At 37.2% G+C, this 24,621-nt stretch overlaps 1 protein-coding gene across 46 annotated transcripts in view; it reads left to right on the plus strand.

Annotated features, from left to right (window-relative positions):
- The window catches only part of RIMS1 (regulating synaptic membrane exocytosis 1), a 301,642-nt gene that overhangs the window by 129,967 nt on the left and 147,054 nt on the right, over positions 1-24,621 (plus strand). For 36 of the 46 annotated variants that reach the window (XR_005256425.1, XM_038132937.1, XM_038132940.1 and 33 more), the window contains exons 4-6: positions 11,181-11,234; positions 14,669-15,009; positions 17,239-18,110. Coding sequence is in view for 45 of the 46 variants with exons in the window: in XM_038132937.1 (XP_037988865.1) it covers positions 11,181-11,234; positions 14,669-15,009; positions 17,239-18,110 (1,267 nt within the window). In the remaining variant the exon portion in view is untranslated. Of the gene's footprint in view, positions 1-11,180; positions 11,235-11,845; positions 12,119-14,668; positions 15,010-17,238; positions 18,111-24,621 lie in introns of those variants that run through there. The other 10 variants (XM_038132941.1, XM_038132984.1, XM_038132968.1 and 7 more) reach the window with 3 other exon arrangements.

The following is a 24,621-nucleotide window of genomic DNA, read 5'->3' on the forward strand; positions in this document are numbered from 1 at the left end:
TCCTCCTTTCTTCCCTGTCTCAACTTTACTACTCCACTCCCCACTCCTGTGCCTTGTCCAGCCATGTGGCACAGGGCATCAGGCATGGGCTGGGACCAGTCCATAATAGTTCTCCTCTGTTGCTCCCTCCTCCTCCAGCTTGGAGTCCTCCGTGGGGCAAAGTCTTTCAGGAAGAGTACCTGTTCCCATGTGGTTTCTCCAGGGGCTGCAGCTTCTGTCAGGAAAACTTTCCCCAGCATGGTCTTCTCTGCAGGATGTAGGGGAATCCCTGCTCAGGGGACTGCAGTGCTTCCTCCCCTAAACACCTTCCTCTCCTCACCTTGGGGCTGGCAAGGCTCATTTCTTTTTGTAGCTCTGCATATCGTAGGATCAGCTTGCCATGTTCTAATCACTTCCTCTTTGGCTATAAGTTCCTGTAGTTACTGCTGTCTTCTGTGAACTGACTGGGTTTAATCCTTGGATTTTATGCATGAAACAGTAGCTTGTTTTCAGGGCAAATGATGCAGATTTTTAAAACATTACTTTGGAAGATTTCATTTTTTTCTTAATTTTTTATCATTTCTGCAGTCAGTGGCACATGGGTTGTAACTATCCTTATTCACTTGCTTTCAGTTCTCTTTTTTTTTCTTCTGTTAATTTTTCTAATTGCAATGAAATTTTGAAGCCATATCATCGCAATTTTTGAGGCAGTGTTCCAGGCTTTATTTCCATTAAAAGCTAATTAATAATTAAATATTTAGTAGATAATAATGCGGCACTTAGTATTCCACTGTTACATTATATATTGTGTAATAAATTAGAATCATACAGAAGCGACTTTGTATACACCATGTGGATGAAAATGAGTTAAATGATGATCACAGAGCTAACTGTAAACTCACATCAACATAAAATGGTTGTCTCTCTATTTTAGCCCCAGAAAGATCACATTTGGGGTTTAACTACTTTAACATTTGCATTTAAAAGCCACTCTTTTTATAAGTGCTAAATTGTGACTAGAAGAGCTTTCTGGTGTACAACACCTTATATTACTTGTAAGTTGGCTCTGTTCTCAAAACTCATCTGACACAGGTTGCTCTGTGCCCTTTCAGTGGATTAAGGCCTTGGGTTTGTTTGGTTTGAATCTGCATTTTAGAGTTTTCTTAGATGATCATTGCCAAATAAAATCTCTAATTTTTTGCCAAATCTGTGTTGTGAATGTAGCTACCACAATGTTTCTTGGCTAAGAAAATCACCTTTTCCTCCTTGCTTCTATTTTGGTTTTATTTTTCTGTCCTTTTAAGTATATAGCCTCTTCAGCATATATTTTAACAGTAATTACCATTTCTTAGTGGTTTATCTTACTGATAAACTCAATCTTTTGAGTTTATTTAAAACTATCTCTCAATCTTTTTTCCTTCTTATTTCTGACAGTTTTCTGGGTGGCTGACTTTAGCTGCCCAATAATTTCCTTTTTCAATTTAAATGACACATATTATTGCATTAAATGTGTGCAAAGAACTTAGATTCCTGCACTTCAATCAGCAAGGAAAGAGAACATTGTTCAAGATTAATGTAGTATAGAGTGATTCTTAGGTTTCTGTGTAATAAACATTTTGGGATGGCTAAGTTTAGCAAATACCATAAATGTTTCAAAAAGAAAAGCTCCTTGTGCTTGCACAGCAAGTGACATGGCATAGTCTCAGCAACCCTTTCAAACAAAATGCTTGGATCTAATTACATAGTAGAGAGGGGGAGAAATAAAGATATGCAGGTTTAGAAATTGAAGAGTCGCTTCTGCATTGATTTAATTTGAAGGACAGCCATTAAAATCATACAGAGGACTTGGTACTATAGTATGACTTAGGCAGAGCATGACTGACATTCAGTGCAGATCTTAAACCTTTCAGTTCTGTCATAGTCTGCAAGCAGCAAATTCTTCCAAGGGAATCAATACTCTCATCACTTGTGCTCAGGGCAAAAAATAGAGGCCTCTTATAGTGGTTGAATGTTAAACTTCAGAATAAGTTGTTTCTTTAAAATAAGCAGAGAGGAAAAAAGTGAAGGATTTGCAAATAAAGGACTGCAGTGCCGCATGGTTATTACAAAAGCTGCTGGACGTGCTTTGGTTGCATTTAGAGCTTTAGTGTCTCACGACCAATCTGCTGCTGTTTTCTGCTGTGCACTGAGAGTCCTGGTCTGCTCGTTAGTAAGGTGGTTTGTCATAGTGCATGTGTGTGTAGGCTTGGTAATGTCTTATGCTAAATATGCCTGAAGAGATGTACAGGTCACCTAAAAGCATTTCTCTTAAAAGAGAAAGACAACCCTGAATCCTCAAATGCCTTCTTTCTTCTCTGAAGAAAAGAAACTAAACCCAAATAAAAAAAAACCTTTAAACCAAGAAAAGGAAGTAGAGTTTCCTCTGAAGTAAGTTTTATTTGTCTATGTGACATCTCTGTTCCAAATGCAATAAAACTTTTGCTCTGTGACAACAAAGCAATCCAATTTTGTTTTTTTTCCAGTACACTAGTTTCCTCATAATCTCTGATGCTTGTCCTACTTTCTCCCTAATGTCCATCTCTCAATTTTTTTTCCTCAACTTGTTGCCTATCTCTCTTTTCTCTTCACCGTACTTTGAACCTTTTTATCTCTTCATCCATGTCCTCTTGGACATTTGTTCTTCTTGGCCACCTCATCTCACAAGTCTTCCCTTCTTCCCTGTATTCTTTTGTCTAAAGAACTGAAGTGGTTAAAGGAAAGTTATTAAAGACAACAGGGCCAGAAGAGCCTGACCTCCAGTAAACCAGTCGCATTTAAGCTGGGATAAACCGCTGGTTTTAGTATAATCACCTAAAACTTACAGAGACAACCAGAATAAAACTAACCTTATAAATATGTAGTCTACTGACCTGATTTCAGCGTAAAGTTAAAATTAATTATAAACTAGAGAGAAATACAAAGGAATTTTTAAACTCAGATTCTTGAAAGAGTAGATACTACTGAAATAATATATTCTTGAAAACCTCTCCCTGTGACTGTGGAAGAGGGTGGAATTGTCTGATTTGTCTATTATGTCTGTTTTGGATTTAAATAACTAAAGTTGATTTTTTTGGCTGAGATCATTCTGCTGGCAGTGTTATATAATCTGAATTTAAAAAGCTCAAAGATGGAGTCACAAGAACATGGAAGGATCAAATCAAAACTGAGAGGAACAGTAACTGAGCATAGAATGTTTATCACACATCTTGGTGAAAATGATCTTTGCAGTTCACAAAATGGGCACAGTCTTTGAACCCAGCAGAAGGCTGATGTGTCTGAAAGTTATTTTTTGATACACAATGTGATCAGAGGTACTCCTGCTTCCTGAAAACTCCATGTTTGTTTAGTGTTCAGCTACATAAACTATGGCTGAATATTGAGCAAATATCAGTAAGCAGGAGAGGTGATCCAAGTCTAGGCGATAGTAGATGGACCTCACCAGCTCTGGAAGCTGTTGCTATGGCAAAGCTACCTTCTACCAAGCAGGGAATAAGAAAGTTCTCTTATTTGCTGACATGGTTCTCTTTCTTTTATATAAGGGATCTAGCTGGCCATTAAATGTAACTCCTGACACACACAGAAACCTACAACACATAAATCCCTTACCTGATGAAAAAGATTGCTTGCTTCTGTTGAACAGGCATGTAAGCACAAGTCCAGTTCATGGTCCCTGTATTTGTACCACCATGGAGTAGACATCCCTCTATTTCAGATAATAAAGAGGCAAAATATCCTTTACTGTTGCCTCTTCCCCAAATAGCCCTAAGTTGTCACTGCACTATATGCCTTTTATTTGTTTAGGAATTACAAAGCCTGATTAGATATCTGAGAATATACAGGTAAGTGCAGAAGATCAGAATGGTTCTCCTCATCTAGCAAAGTTCTGATCTCAAATTTTACCCTGTTTTTGTAACAGTAGCTTCATCAGATAATGAAATGTCATTACTGTTTGATTTTACAAAGCGTATTGTTCTGCACTGCTTTACATCATCTTACCCTATTGAAACTTCCCTCTTTCCCTGTGTGGCCTGCCAGTAGTATTGCAAATTCAGAACAGTAAACCTCTGATATTAATACTGGGTATAGTCCGTAAATTTGCTGTTTAGATCAGTTAAAAAATTGCAATATTCTTACACTGGCACAAAATTCCTGGTGCATTTTCCTGCCCCATTTTCCTTTTTCCTTATCTTTTGAATCTTCCATATTCAGACCCATAGTTGTTTAACCCTTTCTCAGTCTCCATGGTCTTTGCTTTCCTAAAAATCTACACTTTTCCTTACCAAAAACATTGTTTTCCCCAGTTATTGTTTTTTTTTTTTAATAAATCTGAAATATCCACTCAAATTTCTTGTAGAACACTGATATTCTCTCTTCCCCTTCCTCAAATCTTCCATCCCAGATTTACTGAGGTTCCTTTGTGCTCGAGCTTGGTAGCACAGATAGCACAGACTTAATCAACTTAGCCTCAGACTCTGCACCTGGAGCGAGAGGTGGGAGAATTAAAAGAAAGGACCATGGACATCTCAGAAGGTAGGATCAACAAAGATGAAATTTAAAAAAACCCAAACAACAAAAAGCCAAAAAACCCGTGTCATCCTTTTGGTAAGGGAGTAACTGCAAATCAGATGTTGAGCAAACTCTCACAGTATGTTGTGTTTCCTCAGGATACTCTGGTAGATTTTTTGTCTGAGGAGATCAGGTTGCTGGTCCATGTAAGGTAGAATATTGTACAAATAAAGTGTGTTTTTGTTTTAAACATGTAAGAAGTTGCTGTGATAGTATCAGTGGGAAGAATTTGCTTTCTGTAATCATAAGGATTATAAGGATTATAAGCATATAATTATGCTTTACAAAATTATAAGAATACAAGCATTTACATTCATAACAAAAGGTCAGGCTTAAGTATTTCTAATTATGTAAAAAAACTATAAACCTAAGGATAGGTGTTGAAATGTGAATATATAAAACCTGTATAGGGCATAATCCTATTTGGTGCTTTGTCAAAACCCTACTGGGTAGTAGTAATTGTGCCAAATACTAAAGGTACCATATGATGCTCAACATGAAAAGTTCTGTCCAGCGAAATTTACACCATGGTGCCAATGAAATATTTCACAAGTAGTAATTTGTGAGTTTTGCTCTTTCACTGAGAACTTTCTTTTTTTTTTTTTTTCTTTTTTTTTCTTTTTTTTTTTTTCTTAAGAAAAGTTAAAACATGCAGATCAATCTGGTCGAGGTCGAATTATTTATAATAATTTTGTTTAAGTTTACATTTCCAGGTTTATGCAGATTCTGTTTAGGACTGTTATCTGTATGGGATGTAAAGAAAGTATTTGTAACAGATCAGAAACCAGTTCACATCTTTGTGCTCAGCCTCAGGAGGACTGTCCCAGACGGTGGTGGTGAGCCAGGGCTGTGTGTGCAGCTGCCCAGGCACAGGAGGAAGCATATGTTTGGTGCCACTCTCCTCCCACTGTACCACTCACAAATTAGATGCCTAATTTCACAAACTGGTTGCAAGGCTTTGACAGATTTTTTCTAGGCTTTGTGTGGACTTGGGAGTGTGGGAGCTCTAAGAAAACTCAGCAGCCAGAACTTCTCAGCATAGGAGTTGGTGGGGCACAGAGGAAAATTCTGTCGAAGCAGAGTTCACGTTCCTAAATCGTAATCCTCTGTGCGTGGAAGGATGATCAATCCAAGTGGTCAGAGAAGATTTCTGTCAAGCTGTGTGGCAGAGATCTCTGCAATGAGATGATCCTGCAATATGTCGAAAGCATGCTTTTTTCTTCTCCCAAACATTTTGTTCTTCCAAAGAGGATTTTGGGCGTTTGTTATAACTAACAGATCCAAATGTGCTGCACATGCTCCCTTATGTTCCTTTGGCAGCTTGTTACATCATCCATAAAAATCTTTGTCTTAACATGATTGTCACTGTTTTATTTTCAGCTCATTCCCGCTAGGAGTATTCCTTAACTGCCAGCCTTCTATCCCTATTTACAGCCAGTAATAATCCTCCTCTTCCTCACAGCCCCTGAGTTTTTGCATCACGTCTTCATAGTGCTCTGTTAGTCTCAGCTCCACTGTCTCTTCCTGTGGATCCAAACAGGGTCTGTTAGCATTGCTCGTTTCCTGTGTTCATTTTTCTTTCCCCCAAAAGCCTCTGCAGATAGAGGTGTCAGAAAAGATCTCCTGGTGACCCCATGCTCCTGGTGGCAGTCAAGGCCAGTATGTTCTTCTCATTAACTCAACAGTGATAGGCATTGTACAGGTTGGAAACCTCAAATACATGTTTTAGGTAGATGACCTCTCAAACCTAGAGGGGATGCCATCAGCTGTTCACACCTTTCTTCAACACAGGATAGAGAGACTAATCTCTGAAATCTCTGGAGATGTGTGTATATGTATATATATATACAGACAGACACATATATGCTATAAATATAAGACAACTTTGTCCTCACTATATCATATTGGAAGTTTTCCAGCACTCAGACACTCCACCAGCTTTTGGTAGAAGTAATCTTAAGCTCTTGGATAGCTGAGGAAGTAGCTCTGTTCATAGCTGTGCTCATGCATCATGGTGTACACTCTGAAGAAAATGGGTCAGCATGCTGTGGGCTTTCCACAACCCCTCATGTGAGCTCAGAGCCTCTCCACTCAGATCTTCAGGTTATATATATGGTTTGCTTTAGGGCAGAAACCTGTGTGAGATAGTGAGACAAGAAAGAGGCATGCCTTCTAGCAGTAAAATATGTAGCATAGCTGAAGAACAATAAGGCTTTATTCATTATATATTATATATAATTATTTAATCAGTGCTTTAGTGCTTTATTGTTTAGAGTTTCACAGAGTTTTTGATGTTTGAAGGCGCCTCTGGAGATCATTGAATCCAAATACTCACCTAGAGCAGGTCCAAGTAGATCAGGTTGCCAGGATTGTGTTCTTTTGGGTTTTGAATGTTTCCAAAGATGTAGAATCTATAACGCTATTTTTAATATTTTTTGGTGTATCAATAAGAATAAAAAACAAAATTTATTTCATGCGTATCAATTCCCCTATGACCTGCACCAATTGACTCACTTTCCTTTCCATGAGCTTTTCATAAATAATTATATGTATGTGTGTATATATATATAAAAGATGTATTATATAAAAGAAGAGTATAAAAATATAAGTAATGGTGCTGTAGTGAAAGCTCCCACAGAAATGATGAACATACCTGTCCATGATTAAAGACAGTCTGGTTCTGAGCATTTCTATATTTTTACTGCGGTTTGTAGATGTAGAAGTAGATAAACAGAGTTATCTCTGTTTTATGAATACCAACTAAAACTTTATGTCAGTCCTGACTGTAAAGCTGTTTCATACCATTTACCTTATTTTGTCAGATTTCTGAAATGTAAAAAAAAAAAATAAAAAATAACTGTGTTCTATGTGTATCTGTAACTATGGGAACCATGAAGTGATTCAGAGGAGTACAGCTTCTGTGGCTCATCAAGACAGCCAAATGTTCAAATAGATTTGCAAAACTTTTTAGGAGTTTTTTTAAGTTAGAAGAATACACAAAAATTATCTGTGAGATAATAATTTCTAGGATAACTTAGTGGTCTGTGAAAAATGGAGATTGATGTTACAGAAAATGTGCCTAGCAATTCATGGCTACTATGTTATCAGAAGAAACCAAAAGAAATTCAGGCAGGAGAAATAAACTTGAAAAATAATCTAAACTATGAGGAAAGAGACCAAAGCTATAGTCTTGCTTTAGAAAATCACAGCTGTAACTATGACAATGCAGTTTTTGTAGTATTTTTTTAGTACTAATTTCTTTGTGTAGCAGATTTAGAAAAGAACTTGCAGGGGAAGAATATTTAAATTACTGTATGTAAATATGCTGGTGTGAATTTTTAGATACAACTGCCGCCTTCACCACTAGTGAATTTGCTTTCTTCCTTGAGCTCCAAAGATATTCTCAGAGAAGTACATTGCAATAGTGTCTTGAACATAGCAGTGTGCTGTTTTAGAATGATATTTCATATTGTTACTTTATAGCTGCCTAATCGTCTGAGTTCCAACACTCAGTTTGCTGCAGGATTATTCTAGATAATGTTTAATTTTTGGGAAAGTTATCAGCAGCTTTCTGAAAGATTGGCAGCAGTACCTGAGAGATTTTGGCAGAAGGGCATGTGAAGAAAGTGAGGTGTTTTATCTTTTCTTTATTTAATCTTAAAATAAAATGACTAGTAACATTGTTGCTAACAGCAATGGCAACAAAACTAGCATGAAATGCCCTTTTGATGTTAGCTCCTCGAATCACTGCTCCTCTGCATCTTTTCCCTCTCCTACAGGCAGTTTTTAGCTGTGGATCTAGGAACCTAGGTCAGGAACATGATTAGGATCAGTACATGAACTGTGTGCTCGGTTGCCTAAAAGTAGGCCTCTGATGCCATTTTTTATGCTCTATATACATAAGACACATACATATGGCTGGCACATGGGACCTAACTGTTGTGGCAGCAAGCTGGGATATGCTGACTTACTGCTACAGGCACTAGGCTCTCATTAGACATAGGATCTTATTTTATTTCACTGTTTCTATATGAAACTTTGGCTGGAGACCTAAATACCTGACATGCCTATAGTCATTTCACTGTAGACAGAAACAATTTAGGCATCTTACTTAAATCCTTATTTGTACACATAGAATCTCATTTGAAAATGTAACATCTCAACTGAAAGGCAAGGAGAAAAACAGTAGGAGGTGCAGTCTCTTGTGCAAGTGGAAAATTCTGGTAGGGCAGGCTTCTAAACATCCCTCCTGGAAGCTCTCAGTCAAGCTTGTAAGTAGCACCACAGGCTTTAAGGCAACAGGTAGTTCTGTGAGCAGCCTCGTTTCCTATGAACCTGTCTTGTGGTTGAATTGCCATGTCGATTCTGTGATGCCAAAAGAGATTACACTAATAAAATATATATATGTATATATATATATGAATTTTATAGAGCTGCATGTTTTTTGTAACTTTTAAGAATGTAAAGACCTGAAAACTTCCATACCTGTGCAATTTTTTATTGCATTTGTCCAGTGGGGTAGCGCATTATTGTAGGGTGCGGGCAGAAAATAGGGAAGAGCCCAATCAGCTGTCTGCAAAATCTTCCTTTACTTGCCAAACTGGAATTAAAATATCTAGCTGAGAACATAAGTTCTGAAGATAATCTGCTTCCATAGGAATGGAAGAACAGAGTACTAAATTAAAATGGCTTGTTGTCACTGTCCTGAAATTGCTGAGCCCTGAATGTCTGATGACCATCAGCATGGGCAAGGTGGTCCTCTCCCTGACTGGAGAGGTGGGCAGCAGAGAATTGCACAGTCCTGTTGAACACTTCAGTCTAGGGAGAGGCTTTAGAAAATGAGAACCTAGACTCCTCGGTTGCTTCTTTACTAATAAATTAAATGTAATCTGGGACTATTCCTGAGTTTTAGAGTATCATTGTGAATAAACTGACACAAGGCTACTTGGCACACTCTTGGTCTTCTGCCTTGAGCATTTTCTTATCAACTTTTCCTGGGAGGTGGGGAGTTTGAGTGTTCTGTGGTGCACCTCCAGGAAGCACCTTGTTCAGAGTCAGCTTGCTTTGAAGTAGAGCAGAGATCCTAGCACAGGTACTGATTATTTTGTGTCATTTGGCTTCAGTGCTCAAAAACGTTTGTGTGTAAGTCTGGTGTGCCACTGTTGGTGTCATTTCCAGATGTAATTTGATGGGAGATGCTGAGACAGTGCTGTAGGCAAAACATACCTTTATCCCCATTTGCTTTTTTTTCTGGTCACATGATTTCACGACTCATCATTCCCTATATGAAAAAAATAGATGTGACAGAGAATGAAACCGGTTTAAGAAAACACAGATAAGTTTCTGCAATGTTTTTAAGTACAAGTGGCTCCTGGGGAACCTGACCATCTAGGAACAGTATACAAGTGAGTATGTGGCACAGGGAACCTTCCTGTGAGCAAGAAAGGGAGAGAACAAGCCCAGATAGGAAGAAAGAGAGGAGGGAGTTGGGGAGAAGACCTTCCCCTTTGCTGAGCAGAAGCTATTGGATGCACCCAGCTGTCTGTACATTTTGAAAAATATATTTAATGTAAACTTGGACTCACGAGCACACATTCATTAGGAAGGCAGAGTTGTTTATTTATTAAGATTTTGTACTAATGTAAGTATTCAAGCAGATTTTCAGCTTTATTTATTTATATTTTAAAGGAGTGAAGTGATCACAACATTTTAGCTAGGATTTTACTACAGAAATCATTTTGATATAGCAGAAGAGATGAATGCAATGCTGTATAATTTCATGGTTTGCTGCATGTTTTTATATTATCTCAGAAACATTAAGTGATGCATAATCTAACTTAATTTTGTGAATGAAAATTTTGTGGGAGGTAATTGTTACAGTTTCTTCTCTTTGACTTTCAAGAGATGACTTGTAGGGTGGTGGCAGAGCTCTGGTGGCTGAAGTTAATGGTGCCTCAGGCAGTGCAGAGGGTCTGCCTAATTAGATCTGTCTGAAATAACTAGTGTCTTCCAAAAGTGCGCAGAAGGAATGTACATTAAATCAACAACCTTAAAAAATGTTGTGTGTACACCCTTCAGAAGGAAAATAATTAAGGTAGTGTGAGGGTTCAGTAAGGAATAGCTTGTGGCCTGCTCTGTTAGCACACTTGTTACCTAATTTGCTGCACAGGGATGAAGCAGGATGCATGGGAATAATCCTAACTGTGAGATTTCAGTTTCCAAACTCAAGAAGCATAGAGAAAGGAGTGTGCTCCTTATGGACCCTCCTCTGAATCCGGGCTTGGGTGAAGGATTTGGGGAAGTTGCTCTGACCTCAGTCTGAGTTTTGCCTGGCATGTGTCACATAAATTTGGTATAACTTTTGTGCCCCCCCACAATGTAACTTTAGTCTCCCAGTGCATGCTTGGAAGTTTCCAAATTTTAATTTGAAAAAAAAACCTTTTTTTCTGCATTCTAAAATGCAGGTTTGAAATATTTAATAATGTAGGATTGTTCTTTTTTTTTGTAACTGAAAATGCTTTTTCTGTGCGTATAGTTATATATATCTATATTACTTACTGTGGGCTCTTTCAAGTTGGAATTTCATGTTGTGTTAGTACAGGAATACTGTTCCTCCTCATTGTGGATCACATTCAGCAGTACCTGTAAGAGTAAGTTTGAGGAATATTTTTTTCTGTGAATGAAATACTCTGTACTCCACATGAAGGCAAGCATGGGATCCTTCTAGCATGTTTTCACGCAGCCTGTCAAGTTTCCACATGAATCTGTGTGGGAACTATTGACCCACATGTGCTGAGTCCTGTGTGTGCCACTGGTCTTTTTTGTTATGTAGCAGTAAAGCCCCAAACCCTTTGCTATGCTGTGAAAATGCACTTTTCCAGAGCCATGCATATGAACCCTTTGAATGAAGAACCCCCTTTTACTGGTTCTCTTTAATAGCTTCACATGTGAAATTGCATTGACATGTGCAAGGATACAATAAACCAGAAACAAACCCAGAAACAAAAACCAGACTCTGGATGTTTTGAATGACTCACTGTAGCACTTCATCAGAGCTCACTGTCCAGAGGAGAGTAAACAGAAACTATTTTTGAAGTGACAAGCCAGAGTAAAATTGTCTTACACTCTTCATTTTACTGATGCACCGCGTGGAGGTCCAGAAGCCACATTAGAGAACTGTAATCCTTCATCAGAGCATTTGTTTGGTTGCCTAACATCTGTGGATTGTTAAGATAAGTTATTACACAGACCTGCTTTAGTTTGGATTAGTTTGGACCACATCCCAGTATATTCAATCAGGATATAATTCCTGCATGCTGCTGAATTGCTTGCTCCACATACTTCTCTAAAAATGTTTTTCAATATACAGTTTTGTCACTGAAACTCTTCTGTCACCTCAATTTTTGATTTTTTTCTCCTCTCAAAGAAGAGCTTTTATTATTTTTCTTTTTGGACCGAATAGATCTCAAGGCAATTGTAGCATTTTTTAATTCCTGAAGAGATTCCTAAGCAGGGGTGGTAGTATAGCTTCTATGTGAGTATAATACAGATTTCCTATGTGTGTAATTTGTGGTGATTGGTATGTATTGTGTCCGAGATGCAGAGTTTAAAAATAGCTGTAAGAAAATGGGTTTGTATTTACTTGTCTAGTATTTCTTCTTTCAGTATTCTGTATTTTTCGGAGTCTCTTTGTGCATTAGCTATTCTTATTTGTTTGTACCTCATAATATTTTTGCATAAAATTAATTACAGTATCAAGGGTGATTATGCAAATTAACAGTATTTTCTTGAAGTTTATTACATGATTTATACATATTTAAAATTATCAAATACATTAAGTTGTAAAGGAAGTATGTTACTGGTATTGCATACATACACATGTATGTAATTTAATTAGGATAATTTACTTTTATTTAAGTATTCCCTATCCTTTAAACAAACTTTAGTTGATTATTTTTTTTATTAACACTTTTTTCAACTTTTCTTGGAAACTGTTAAAATGCAAGTACTGACATTTTTTGTTACTGACTTTGGTTTCTAGTGTTGACGTGGATTTTATACACAGACACATTTGCATGCACACTTTTGGTGTCTAATGAACTAACAGCTGTGGTAAATCCTATAAAAGCATTTTAAAATGTGGCTTTTTTTCCTTTTAGCCTTGCTGTTTTGTTTTTGTGGGTTTTTTTTTTTTTTGAATACCTGTAATAATCTAGTAGACTAAAAGTCTGTTCTGTTTAGAACACATAGTCTAATAAACTGAATTGCTGTTTTTTGAGGTGTATTAGATGGAATAAATTAGGCATTTTGGAATCAAGGGCTTTTTTTTTTTTTAAAGGTCTGGAATTTATCTTTGTCAAAGTTGCTATTTCTATTATCATACTGAGTGTTATTTGTTTTCATCATGATATATGTTAATGCCCCTGTTGGAATAATTGTAGTTTTTGATTAAGGTTGGGTCTTTTTTAATTAAAATATTAGTAGATGCTTTATTAGCCTTTTAAACAGAAGAAATATAACAGTCATCTTTTGATAAAGGTACAATTCTGACAGAGGGTAAAGAGTTTTATGTCTTCTCTGTGTGGTTTGGTCAAACAATGCAGGAATGCACTTGAAAGTTCTGATGTAGTTTTCAGACCTACAAAGATAGTCCATTCTAGAGTGTTTTAAATAAATGTTAATTATTTTAAATATGTGAAATGCCTAAAGTTTTCATCGTGCCTTGTAAGCCATGCACTACCTCCACAGGCCAGAGAGTAAAAGAGCTCAGTAACAGAACTTTGTCCTGTTTCAGTTTCTTCCATTAAGTGTTTTTTTTCCTCTTTATTTTTTATTTTAAGCGCTGTACAATTTTGTGACTGTTGCATCATTCCTGTGTTTACACAAAATAATTCAATCATATTTTTCCTTCCAACTTTTGTCATTCTTCTTAGCCTCATTGCAATTTTACCCATTCCTATATACTTTCTATATTAAATTAAGAGATTTTCTTTACCATTTTCCTTAATAATAATCAGCTTTGTTTCCTCTCATCTCTGTTTTTATTTCTGACAAAAATCCTCTCTCTTCTATATCCTTCATGCATTTTGCCTATTTTTTTCTTCTTTCTGAAAACTGTTTTTTTCTTTGTCTAAATTTTTTCTTAAATTTTCATATACTTTATTCTTGATTAACTATTTATTTTTCTCTGGTGAGTTGCTCCTGTACATAAGACTGTCTCTGCAGTATACAGGCTGGAAACATAGAGTCTTGCTTTAATGTGTGTGCTCCTGTATATCTGTGTATAAGGAATTAAACCCCCCAAATTTAAAAAAAAAATCCTAGGCACCGTGGTCTAGGCACACAACTTTATTGTGATTTACAGGGACACATGTTTGTTAATTTATTTTGCAGCTATCACTCAAAGAGAAAATGATGATAATTTGCAAGTAGTACAAAATATGGTACTTTTACATTCTTTTCATTGTGTATTTAGTTTTCTGTTAGTAGATTTCTTAAGGTTTTAATTTACACCTCTAAGCAGTTGCAGTAGGTGTAGCTAAAATCATTCACGGTGCATAATGAATTTATTTGCAGGATAATGTGGAATTGTTTAATGTGAGAAAATTAATTGACAAGAAAATACCGTGTCAATTTTCTGTGACCACAGAAGTTGGGAGTTAGCTGAGCAGGACACTGCCCCCCTGAGGTACAAGTCCTGTTTACAGTCTGGTGGGCTTGTCTTGTCCTGACAGCGATCCACACCAGTGGAGAAAACCCAACCCACTCCCCTCTGCATCAACCCCCCCAACAAGCACTGCTCATGTTGTCGGTGTCTGTTCAGAGGAGAACTAGGGCTGGGCTGAGGGAGGATTGCCACAGGTAGGACTGATGTATATTGACAACACATTTTGGAGAAGCTCGCATAGCATGTGCCTGTAGGATGCTTGGCTCTAGCCAGTGCAGAAGCATGTTCTGGGTCCTGTCATGAGCACCAGCCTCACTAGCTCAGAGAGCCAGAGGTCATTCCTGCTCGGCGGTAGTGAGCATGCATTCCAGGCTCTGGGAGGTAGCTGCACTGACTCTTCTTGTTGTCTTCAACTAGGTTATGTGGGTATGCAATTTATGTCGAAAGCAACAAGAAATCCTAACGAAATCTGGAGCGTGGTTTTTTGGAAGTGGACCACAGCCGTCGCCCAGCCAGGACGGAACGCTGAGTGATACAGCGACAGGCGCGAGCTCGGATGCACCTAGAGAAAAGAAAGCAAGACTTCAAGAGCGATCGAGGTCACAGACTCCCTTAAGTACAGCAGCTGCCTCATCACAGGAAATCTCTTCTTCCAGTGTGCAGCCTGACCGTAGGAAAGGAGCAGAAGTGTCGCAGCCGGCTATGGGCCCGGACCAAAAGCAAGCTTCAAGATCTAGAAGTGAACCTCCAAAAGAGAGGTAATGCTTTCTGTCTAGATAGAGCCCACAATTATAAATGCTAGTTCAGTTGGGCCTTCTGTATGTTTACTGCTGTGTAAAAACAAAGATTAAATTGATTTACTCACCAGGGAAGGATAAACTTCTAGCAAATACATTGTCTATTTTGATCTGTGCAAGAAAAATGAGGAAAAAAATGTATTTTATGGATATTCCCATATACTTCAATGCATTTTGATGTACACTTTGACTATAGAATTGTAGGTTACTTTTAAACTTTAAATTTGACTGGTATTTTAAAGTTATTAAGCAAGAGCAAGCCTTTAGCATTCTTGAATTTTTAAAGCAACACTCTCCTGAAAAATCCACACCTAAGCAATCAGAAAACACCCTGTGGAATTCTTTCAGAAAATCTTCTGTTTTATCTCTTCATGAATGATATTTCCAATTTTGTTGTTAGAAATAATACAGTTAAAAGACTTCATTTACATGTGTGAAGTTAACATTCATGTAGAACAGCAATAGTACCATCTTGAATGCAGAGCAAGTTGTTTGCAAGAACAAAGCAACCAGAAGCAAACTATTTTAAATGAGTTAAAGAGGTAATTCCTGAGCTGCATTCCATTTGATGAAAGGGTTGAGGAGTAGCAAATTAGGAGAGGTTAATGCCATGAAACAGTTGCTGTTCCTTTGGCTGCTGCCTGGCAGATGGCAGAGCAGTTGAGGAGGGAGCCTATGACAACAAAACAGGAGTCTGCCATGGAAGATTCTCCAGATTCTGGCCAGAATGGTTGATGATTTTTTTTCCCCTAGCTAGTGGAGCTGAAAATGGATGAGCAGTGGCTGGTAGCTTACTGTATGGGGGAGATCTGTCTGGGTTTAACTGTATCAAATTCAGGTTAGTGTTACATATATATATTGTGTAAGTGATGCCCTTCCATAATTCTGTTGACTTTGGTCCCTCAACAAAGGGAAGGCCCCCAGAGCAGCTGTAACTTTTAGGGCAGGAAAATACTTTAGATTTCTGCTTTGATGCCCAAAACTGAGATGTTCATATTAGTTATGCAAAATTAGTGTTCTTTACTTGTCACTGAGAGTTTCAAATTAATTCCAAGCATTCTGATTAAAGACTATCTGTAGTAAGCTCAGGTCCCGTTAATTGCCAAAAACTCTGGAGAAACAGGAGATGGGGGGATAAAAAAAAAAAAAAAGAGAAGGGAGCTTAATGTGGATGATGTCCAACTTTGTTCTTTGTGAGGGTCTTTGATATGTAATCCAAAGATGAGTCAGTTGTGGAAGATTCAGTGCCACAAAACAAAGTCCTAGTGACTTTGTCCCGGTGTTCATTCTTCTCAAATACACTGTATTTGAGAAGTATAGCTGTGTTCCTCCTTCTTCAAAATTAATGGATTCATATGTGAACTGCTAAATGAAAGGGCATTTGGAATGATGAGAGAAATAAAAAATATCCACCATAAGGGAATTTTATGATTATTTGGCTTGCTTATTAGCTTGCAGAATATGAAAGAGAAAAAAAATCTTAATGCAGCTTCATTATTTATTGTTTTGTACTTATGTCTGCATAGAGAAATAAACTTCTCATCCTCTTTTATTACTGGAGAAAGGAATACCATTAATTTATCTCAAGGAATCACTTTGCTTTCCTTTACATGCTTATGAAACGAGCACTTCTTTGTAGAGTTTCAAAGATAAATCAAACTAGTTTAAATACTATTTCTGGATATATTATCTTTTGCATTTTTTTATAACTATATTACTTCTTTCTGTAATATTATAGGGGTAGATACTCGATTTGGTGGTATTTATATCTATGCTGTCAGGGCACTTGAAGTGTGACTGACTTGTTTGGTTAGTCTGTAACTCTCATGTCTGCTGCCAGAAAAATGGAGAACAAACTCCAGTACTCTGTCATAAGTTTGCAGTTACTACAGAGACAACTCTGGGTCTTCTTACTTATGTGGGTAAATTATCCATGTCAATATTCATTTTTGATTTTACTCATTAATTGGACCATTCATAATTTATGTTTTTGTGGACTCTGGAAGTTGTTTGCTATTGGAAAATAAAATTAAGATGGAAGGATTAATAGATTTAATTAATGTTAATGGATTTAGTATTTTCTGTTTTGCCATAGCTTATCCTGGTTTTGAAATTGTTTTCCATAACTGTATGCAAGTATTTCTATTTTCCATTCAAGTCTTCATATTACTGTACTCCTTTTCGTTGTAGGAAGAAGGCAGTATTGGTTTCTGACCAGAATGGCAAAGGTGTAAAGAGTGAGCGTAAGCGTGTGCCAAAATCCTCACTTCAAAAAGAAGGACCAACAGATGACAGGGAGCGTAAAGAGCGGCATGAAGGTAGAAGGCTGGAGAAAGGCAAGTCACAGGATTACCCAGACTTGCCAGAGAAACTTGAGGAAGGCAAAGTGCCTGATGATGAAAAACAAAGGAAGGAAGATGAATATCATACCCGTTACAAGAGTGACCCCAATCTGGCAAGATACCCTGTAAAACCACACCCTGAGGAGCAGCAGATGCGCATGCACGCCAAAGTTTCTAAAGCACGACATGAGAGAAGACACAGTGATGTAGCTTTGCCACACACAGAAATGGAGGAAGCGGAGGTACCTGAGAATAAATTAGGAAAACGCTCACAATTACAGGGAACTCAGGACAGAAAATCTCTTGTGGAAACTCAGAGGTCGTACTCTATAGACAGAACAGGTGATGTAAGAATTTCTGTTTCTAAACAATTAACTAATCATAGCCCACCAACTCCCAGGCATAGTCCAGTTCCTATAGAACACGTAGAATACAAGAACCACGATTCCTTTATAAAACAGAGCCGCCTTGATCCTAGCTCTGCTATTCTCATGCGAAAAGCAAAGCGGGAGAAAATGGAGACCATGCTAAGGAATGATTCCCTTAGCTCTGACCAGTCGGAATCAGTGCGGCCATCCCCTCCAAAGCCTCATAGAGCAAAAAGAGGCGGAAAGAAAAGGCAGATGTCAGTTAGTAGCTCAGAGGAAGAAGGGGCATCAACACCAGAATATACTAGCTGTGAAGATGTGGAGATAGAAAGTGAAAGTGTCAGTGAAAAAGGTAAGGACTTTTCTGTATATTATGCACATGGCCATGATTTGGGGAAAAAAAAAAATCTGTATTTTTCTCTCTCTTTTCCTCTTTTTAATCATACAATTTTTCCCCTTGCCTTTCTTTTTTTTGCCAACTGAGAAGTGTCTTATATCTGATTACATGTGCTTTACAATGTTTCCTTTTGCATTCTTAGATGAGGTGGTTACAGGTAGCATCAGCTGATGAGTTTGCTTTTCATTCTCTTCCCTCTTTCACCTGGAAGAGACAGAATTCAAGGTTTCTAGTCTACTCTCTTGATGATATCTGTACTCCTTTGGTCATTACTTCATTCTTTTGTCTGTACGTAGAACAGTTTTCTGTGGATGGGTGAAAATTGAAAGTGAGTTCTGTAACAATCAGAGGAGACCATTATAAAGCATCGTAAGATATGCAAATTTTACTACATTTAATAAAATATCAAAAACCTGCCAGAGCTCATTGTTACTAAGGACGAGTAGGTATGATGCAAAGGGAGTGTTATGTAGAAAAGAAATTAGAATTGACAAAGTTGTTGTCTAGATGAATTTTCTCTCGAGCTAAGTATGTTTGAAGTCTGTTATTTCAGTTTGTCTTCATCTGCTGATGGTAACACTCAGCAGCAAGGAGTAACTTGTAGTACACTATGTGCTTTTAAACAAAGCCTTTCTTCTGGCTGAGGAAGTTAATCAAATTTAGGAAGCCTGAACAGATAAAATAAGCATTGTCAGAAAAGACTGTGGCAGAATTTAGCAACAGTGTTATAATCTTGCTTTGTCTTTAGCTGACAGTACAGTGAGCTGAAAGCTTTTTGTGTCTTTGGCTTTTAGCTCCTTACTTTAACTATCTGTGTTTGTACCTTGAAAGTTTCTTGCTGGTATTCATACTGAAAATTCCAAAGGCTTGTCTGCATTGCCTTTTAGTTCCTGGCACTGTTTCCTGACATGTCTGTGATTCATATATGCTAACCTGTCTGTCTGTATTTATCTGATGTTGTGGTCTCCTAGCATCACCTAAAGCTCCAGGAGTACATAGCAAAAATAGCAGATTGCTCTCCGATCCCATCTGAATGAGTGCTTGTTTTAACTTTCTAAGCATGAGCTTTTACATTCAAAATATGGAGACTTGCTTTTCTGCTCATTTTTAAGGAGGAATGGTGATCATAATCTGAAACTTTATTCCAGATTCCACTCAAACATTAAAAAAAAAACCTCATGTATTTGACTAAATTTTGTCAAATACGGGAATGTGTCACATAGAGGTTTGTACAGTCTCCATCCTTGGACATGCTCAAAACCCAAATGGCCTTGAGCGATCTGCTCTGCTGACACAACTTTTGAGGAAGGATGTTTGAACTAGAGACTTCCAGAGGTCCCTTCCAGTCTTAACTATTCTGTCTTTCTAAGACAACACATCTCTTTCCCTTATTTTGTGGCAGTGTTTTAAGCTGACATTTGGATTTGTGTGATTTTCCCTGACTCCATCTGTTGGTAGTAGAAGTCAGTAATATAGCGTTTCTTTTCCATCTTTGTCTTTTGTTTTCATTATGCTTCTCAGTTTGAGGCTGCTTTTGAAGTAGACAGAATTTTCCATGATCAGTGTAGGTTATTCTTATAAACAGAAAGGTTGTTGTTATGTAACTCCGGGGTGAAAGTTACTATACTGATATAATTACATTGATATAGTTGGTCTTATAATAGTGTTTTATAAGTAAAATCTTTCAGTAGCTACTTTCAGGCTCATGACTCTGATCTCAGGTTTTGACCAATTTCCCAGAGTATTGTTAAAGCATTAAGGCTTGGATTGTTTTTTTCCTTTGTGTTATGAATTCCAGAGAATTTTGAATGTTGCTAAAGGCTTATGTTCTCAATGACTGAATCAAGTTTTTGGTTACCTCCTAGACACATGTTTAGGGTCTGCCTTTACAGAGTGGAGACCCTGGTTAGTATCATATCAGAGTGCTACCTCAGTGTATTTGGATAAAAATTATTGAAAGGATTATGTTAGGGACCTGTCTGAACACTGACCTCCACATACATGATTTACATTGTTGAGCATTCCTTGATACTTTGTATCTAATTGTCAGCATAAATATGTGTATATGTGTGTATATGGAGGGATATTCAATGCATTAATTACAGAGGTATATTTATTAATTGAATGGCTATTATATTTAGCCATTAATTTTTTTGCCTGATTTTTGATATGACTTGTCTATAACAAGGATTGTAAATGGAAAGTGTTAGAAGATGGGGGTGTGTAGCCCATAAAAAATAGAAATGAGAAAGCAGAAGCATTTTTGATAGTAAAGTATCCAATTATTTTTCAGTTACATTTTCTTCAGTACTTGAAATACTCTGGAGTATTTAATAAAAATAGATGGAAAGGCAGGAGATTTTATTACCTAAGAAAATATTTTAGAAATCCCCCAGTACTCTAAAAGAATATATGCTACAGTAAAAGGATTTAGTTTTAAAGAAATATATATATATATATATATAGGTAAATAATTTAAAAATGCTGCTATTATAACCCTGGTCGTAATCCCATTCTTTGCAATTTAATAGCATTGTTACAAACTCAATTTGACAAGAATTTCTTCAGTTCTTTGCTTGTAACTTGGGAGAGATACTGCACATATTCAGAGTTATGGTGCTTTACTTTATAAGCCCAGGAGGGTCTGGAATCCATCCTCTCTTATCTAAATGTCAGCTCAGTCAGAAACCTGGTGCCAAAGTAACATAGATGAAGCAAGAAACTTTGAATGGCTCTATAAAAAACCCCAAGATCTTAAAAGTAATGTTTGCATTTGGTGAGTGCCAATATGAAATGATCTGCAACTACAAAAATAATAAAGATGTACTATTTTCAGTTCTATGTTGAACAAATAAAATATAAGTTCTCTGAGAAACAGCTTACATGGATGTTTAAAGGTAAATGATGCCCCAGAGAAAGATAAAGTAAAGGTAGAGTGGATAAAAGTGCATTGAAAATCAATAGCCAAAAATGACATATAAATCAGTTACTGTGCAAGTGTTATTTTTGAACATTTGCATTTCCTAGAAATATCTCAGATTAGTATTGCATTGCCCTTTCTTCTGAGCCCAAAAAGCCTTCAAAAAAAAGCAACCTAATCTAGCTAGTACATCCCCTGCTATTTACTCTAATCATGTAATATGTATTTCTTCAAAATTATTCAAAAATTTGTGCACAAGCACTGGGAGATTTCTTTCCAAAAAATAAACGTCTTTTGAAATCCGCTGGGATTTTACTTCTGTGGTGGAGGATCCAAAGATTTGTGTCAAATTGTTTCCGTCTTGGAGTAAATCTAGAGACAGAGCTCTTTGCAGTGTCCAAAAAGAAAAATTGATGAGTGTCATCTCAAATTCTTATTAATTATCTTTAATTAATAGAGTCCCTTTACAGGACACTGCAGATTGCTGATAATCATTTTCAGTCCATTATTAATAGAGGCTGTAGAACTCCTTTTTCTGAAATCTCTAATAGTTGAACAATAGGTGGACTGCATTTCCAGTGAAGTCCTGGCTAGGTGAAAGGAATCCTTGTAGAAGGCATAGATTGCATTCATACTTCCTTCAAAGACAAACTAGAATAACATAAACCAGACTAGTAGAAATTAAATCCAGACCTCACTTTAAAAGTAGCAGTTTCTGTCTACTGCCATCCAGTGAAGAATGCAAATTGTATCTGGCATAAGTTTGAGGAGACGTATTTTCTTCGAAGTTGAAAAATAAGAATTTGTTTAAAAATAGTAGATTTGTGTCCAGATGAAGTTGTATAAAAGTTATTATATCAGTTGATGGATGCCAGACATAGTTCAGAATTTGTCATGCAACCTTTAAAACTGGAAGATAAGATATTGTTGGAAATCAGAGCAATGTGGAGGAGGTACTGCTCCAGTACTTTTATGTACATAAATGTGCTAATGATTTTACATTTTGCATACTTATTGTTCATATTTGCCTACATGTGTATTTTGTTCACACACTTTAGGCTTGAAATAACAACTTAAACTCACAAATTGGTGGTAGAATGTTGAAAACCGAAGTAAAACTCCTTCTGTATACTTGCTATTGGATTTATTTGGGAGCGAGGAGAGCATGATGAGGAGGCATGGCGCCTTCTTTGAAAAACAAAGTCCTGAAATGGCTTTCTGATGGCTTTCAGTGAAGACATGATTGTTTCATTCATAATGCCTTTCTCACGGTACTGTGAGAAACTGGGTGACCCAATTTAATTTAATTTCATTCTTATGACATTAATTTCTGGTTAGAAAATGTTACGGGCAGGGATCTTGCTGTTTTCTTGGTTTATTCCCAGGTGTGAGGCAGGAGGTTGTGAGCAGGAGGAGATGATGTGGAGGTCAGGAGCAGAAAGGGATGCTGTGGTTTGCTGACAAATATGTCGGTGCTGGCTCAGCTCCAGGAGGAAAGGATCTGGCCCCTTCCTCCATCCTTTTCTGGTGTTTTGAGGGTCCCTTTGGGTACTTGTGCTTGGGTGTGCTCCCAGGCACAGGAGAGAATAAATTAGATCCTTGCCCCAAGGATTTGTTCCAAGCTCTGTAAGCATTATTGACACAAAAGGTGGTTTGGGGGCTAAGAGAGAAACCACACAAGTGCAGTAGGGCCCATAAAAGAACCAAAGGAAAACATCAGGAAAGGACTGTAGAGAAGAGGAGGCTCGTTTGAAATCTTTTAGTTAAACTTTTTGACAGAGATATTTTCAGTTTGGAGTGTAGGCAAGTCAAATTGTACTCTAACATCTGCTAGCATGTTTTAACATCTGTTTGGAAAGTTGGGCATGGAGTTTTAAAACTGGAGCAGAATTTGTTTAAAAGTGTGGCTGAGATTTAAGTTAGTGTAAAATAAAACGCCCTTCCTAGGAAGATTGCTGTTTTTTAAACATTAGTTCAAATTTATCTTCTAGTCCTTCTGCAGTAATTTAGACCTACATCTGATTCAGATTTTAATGGAAATATAATTTAAAATGACTCTCGTTTCAGAGTTTTGTTCATTGCTAACATTATTCAATGCTATCAGTATTCAGTGCTTTTGAGCACCTGAAATTATTTACAGTGCTTGTGGAGCTGTAAATAAAGGCTTGTTGAATTAGAGTTGGGCAGTAAAAAATCTGGTTTGTGTATATGAAATTATTTAAAGTACATGCATATACAAGTGAGATGAGCTGAACATGACTGGGGTAAAAAAGTTAAATTGTTTTCAAGCTATCCTGCATTTCAGAGAAATATGTAACCATATACGTGAGGATGTCATGGAAGATATGTGGCTGAATCTTCCTATTAAATCCTAATACAGCCCCTTTTCTAGTTTACCTTAAGAAGGTTGTGAGCATGCTGGAGGAAGCTCAGAGGAAAGAGCAAAATATCACTAAGGTCTATAAAACGTGATAAATCAGGAAAGGTGGGAAGGATTGTGGTTGAATAGTTTAGGAAAGAAGTGGGGGTGAAAAAAGAAAACAGAAAGAAGTAGATTGAGGGAGAGAGGTTGAGTGAGTGCTCCTCTCTTCCCCTGGAAGGCTGAGTTACTGCTAGGAAGGTTGAAATTTGCTGCCAGGAACCATGTTAACCCTGAGGATAGATAAGCAAAATTAAGAAAAACTGTAATCATAATTTCTTACTCAGTTGAAATGGAGGATTCCTGAAAATTAAAAAAAAGTTTCTTCAGAGCCTGCACTGATGTTGCTCTATGTAAGAAATGCTGCTGCTGTTCCTGTGGCAGGATCTGAGTTAAGCTGGCAACATCTGGGGCTAAATTCACAGTACCCCTATCTGTGCCATATTCTTTTTTTGTCAGCCTGGAAGCCATTTCCAGTAAAAAAATCCATAATAATCTGATTTTGTAAAAGGAAAAAAGAAATTCACCTTTTGACTTACCAAGATGATGTCACAAACCATGAAGTCTAGATTTCTTTCACATCTATCTCAGTTGGCAAGACCTTAGGTTTCATTACTATTAATATGTCCCGTCTTCTGGGTTGCTTGACTTTTCACAAGTTCATCATTTTATTAGTTGTTTGTTCTTTGTTGCTTATCTTTCTTCTGCACATCTAATTCATGAAGAAGCAACAAATTTTTCCTCATAGTAATTTTTCCAGTAGTAAGATGATTATTTTCATGACAGGAGGGCAGATACTGAAGCATGGCTGGATTGAAGTCTTATGTTCAAAAACACTTAATGTTTGACATCAGGGTACCTTTACTTTCAGGAGCCGTGAGAGTTTTTGAACTTGTAGAGAAACTCAGGAGCTCAATAGGCTTCTCCATGAAAGGTCAATTCTCAAGAACGTTCAGCAGTCAGCTTTTTCCATACAGAAGCCATTGCAGGTAGCAGGCATGAGAATGTGAGCATGAGCTCTGGGTCATGGAGCACTTTTTAAGGGTCTAAGAGGGAGATGAAAAAGCTTTTGAAAAGCTTGTCCTAATTTTAGCTGCTGAGCAGTAGATTTCAAAGTACTGCTATGA

Source organism: Motacilla alba, chromosome 3 (assembly GCF_015832195.1).
Source record: "Motacilla alba alba isolate MOTALB_02 chromosome 3, Motacilla_alba_V1.0_pri, whole genome shotgun sequence".
Classification (NCBI taxonomy): domain Eukaryota; kingdom Metazoa; phylum Chordata; class Aves; order Passeriformes; family Motacillidae; genus Motacilla; species Motacilla alba.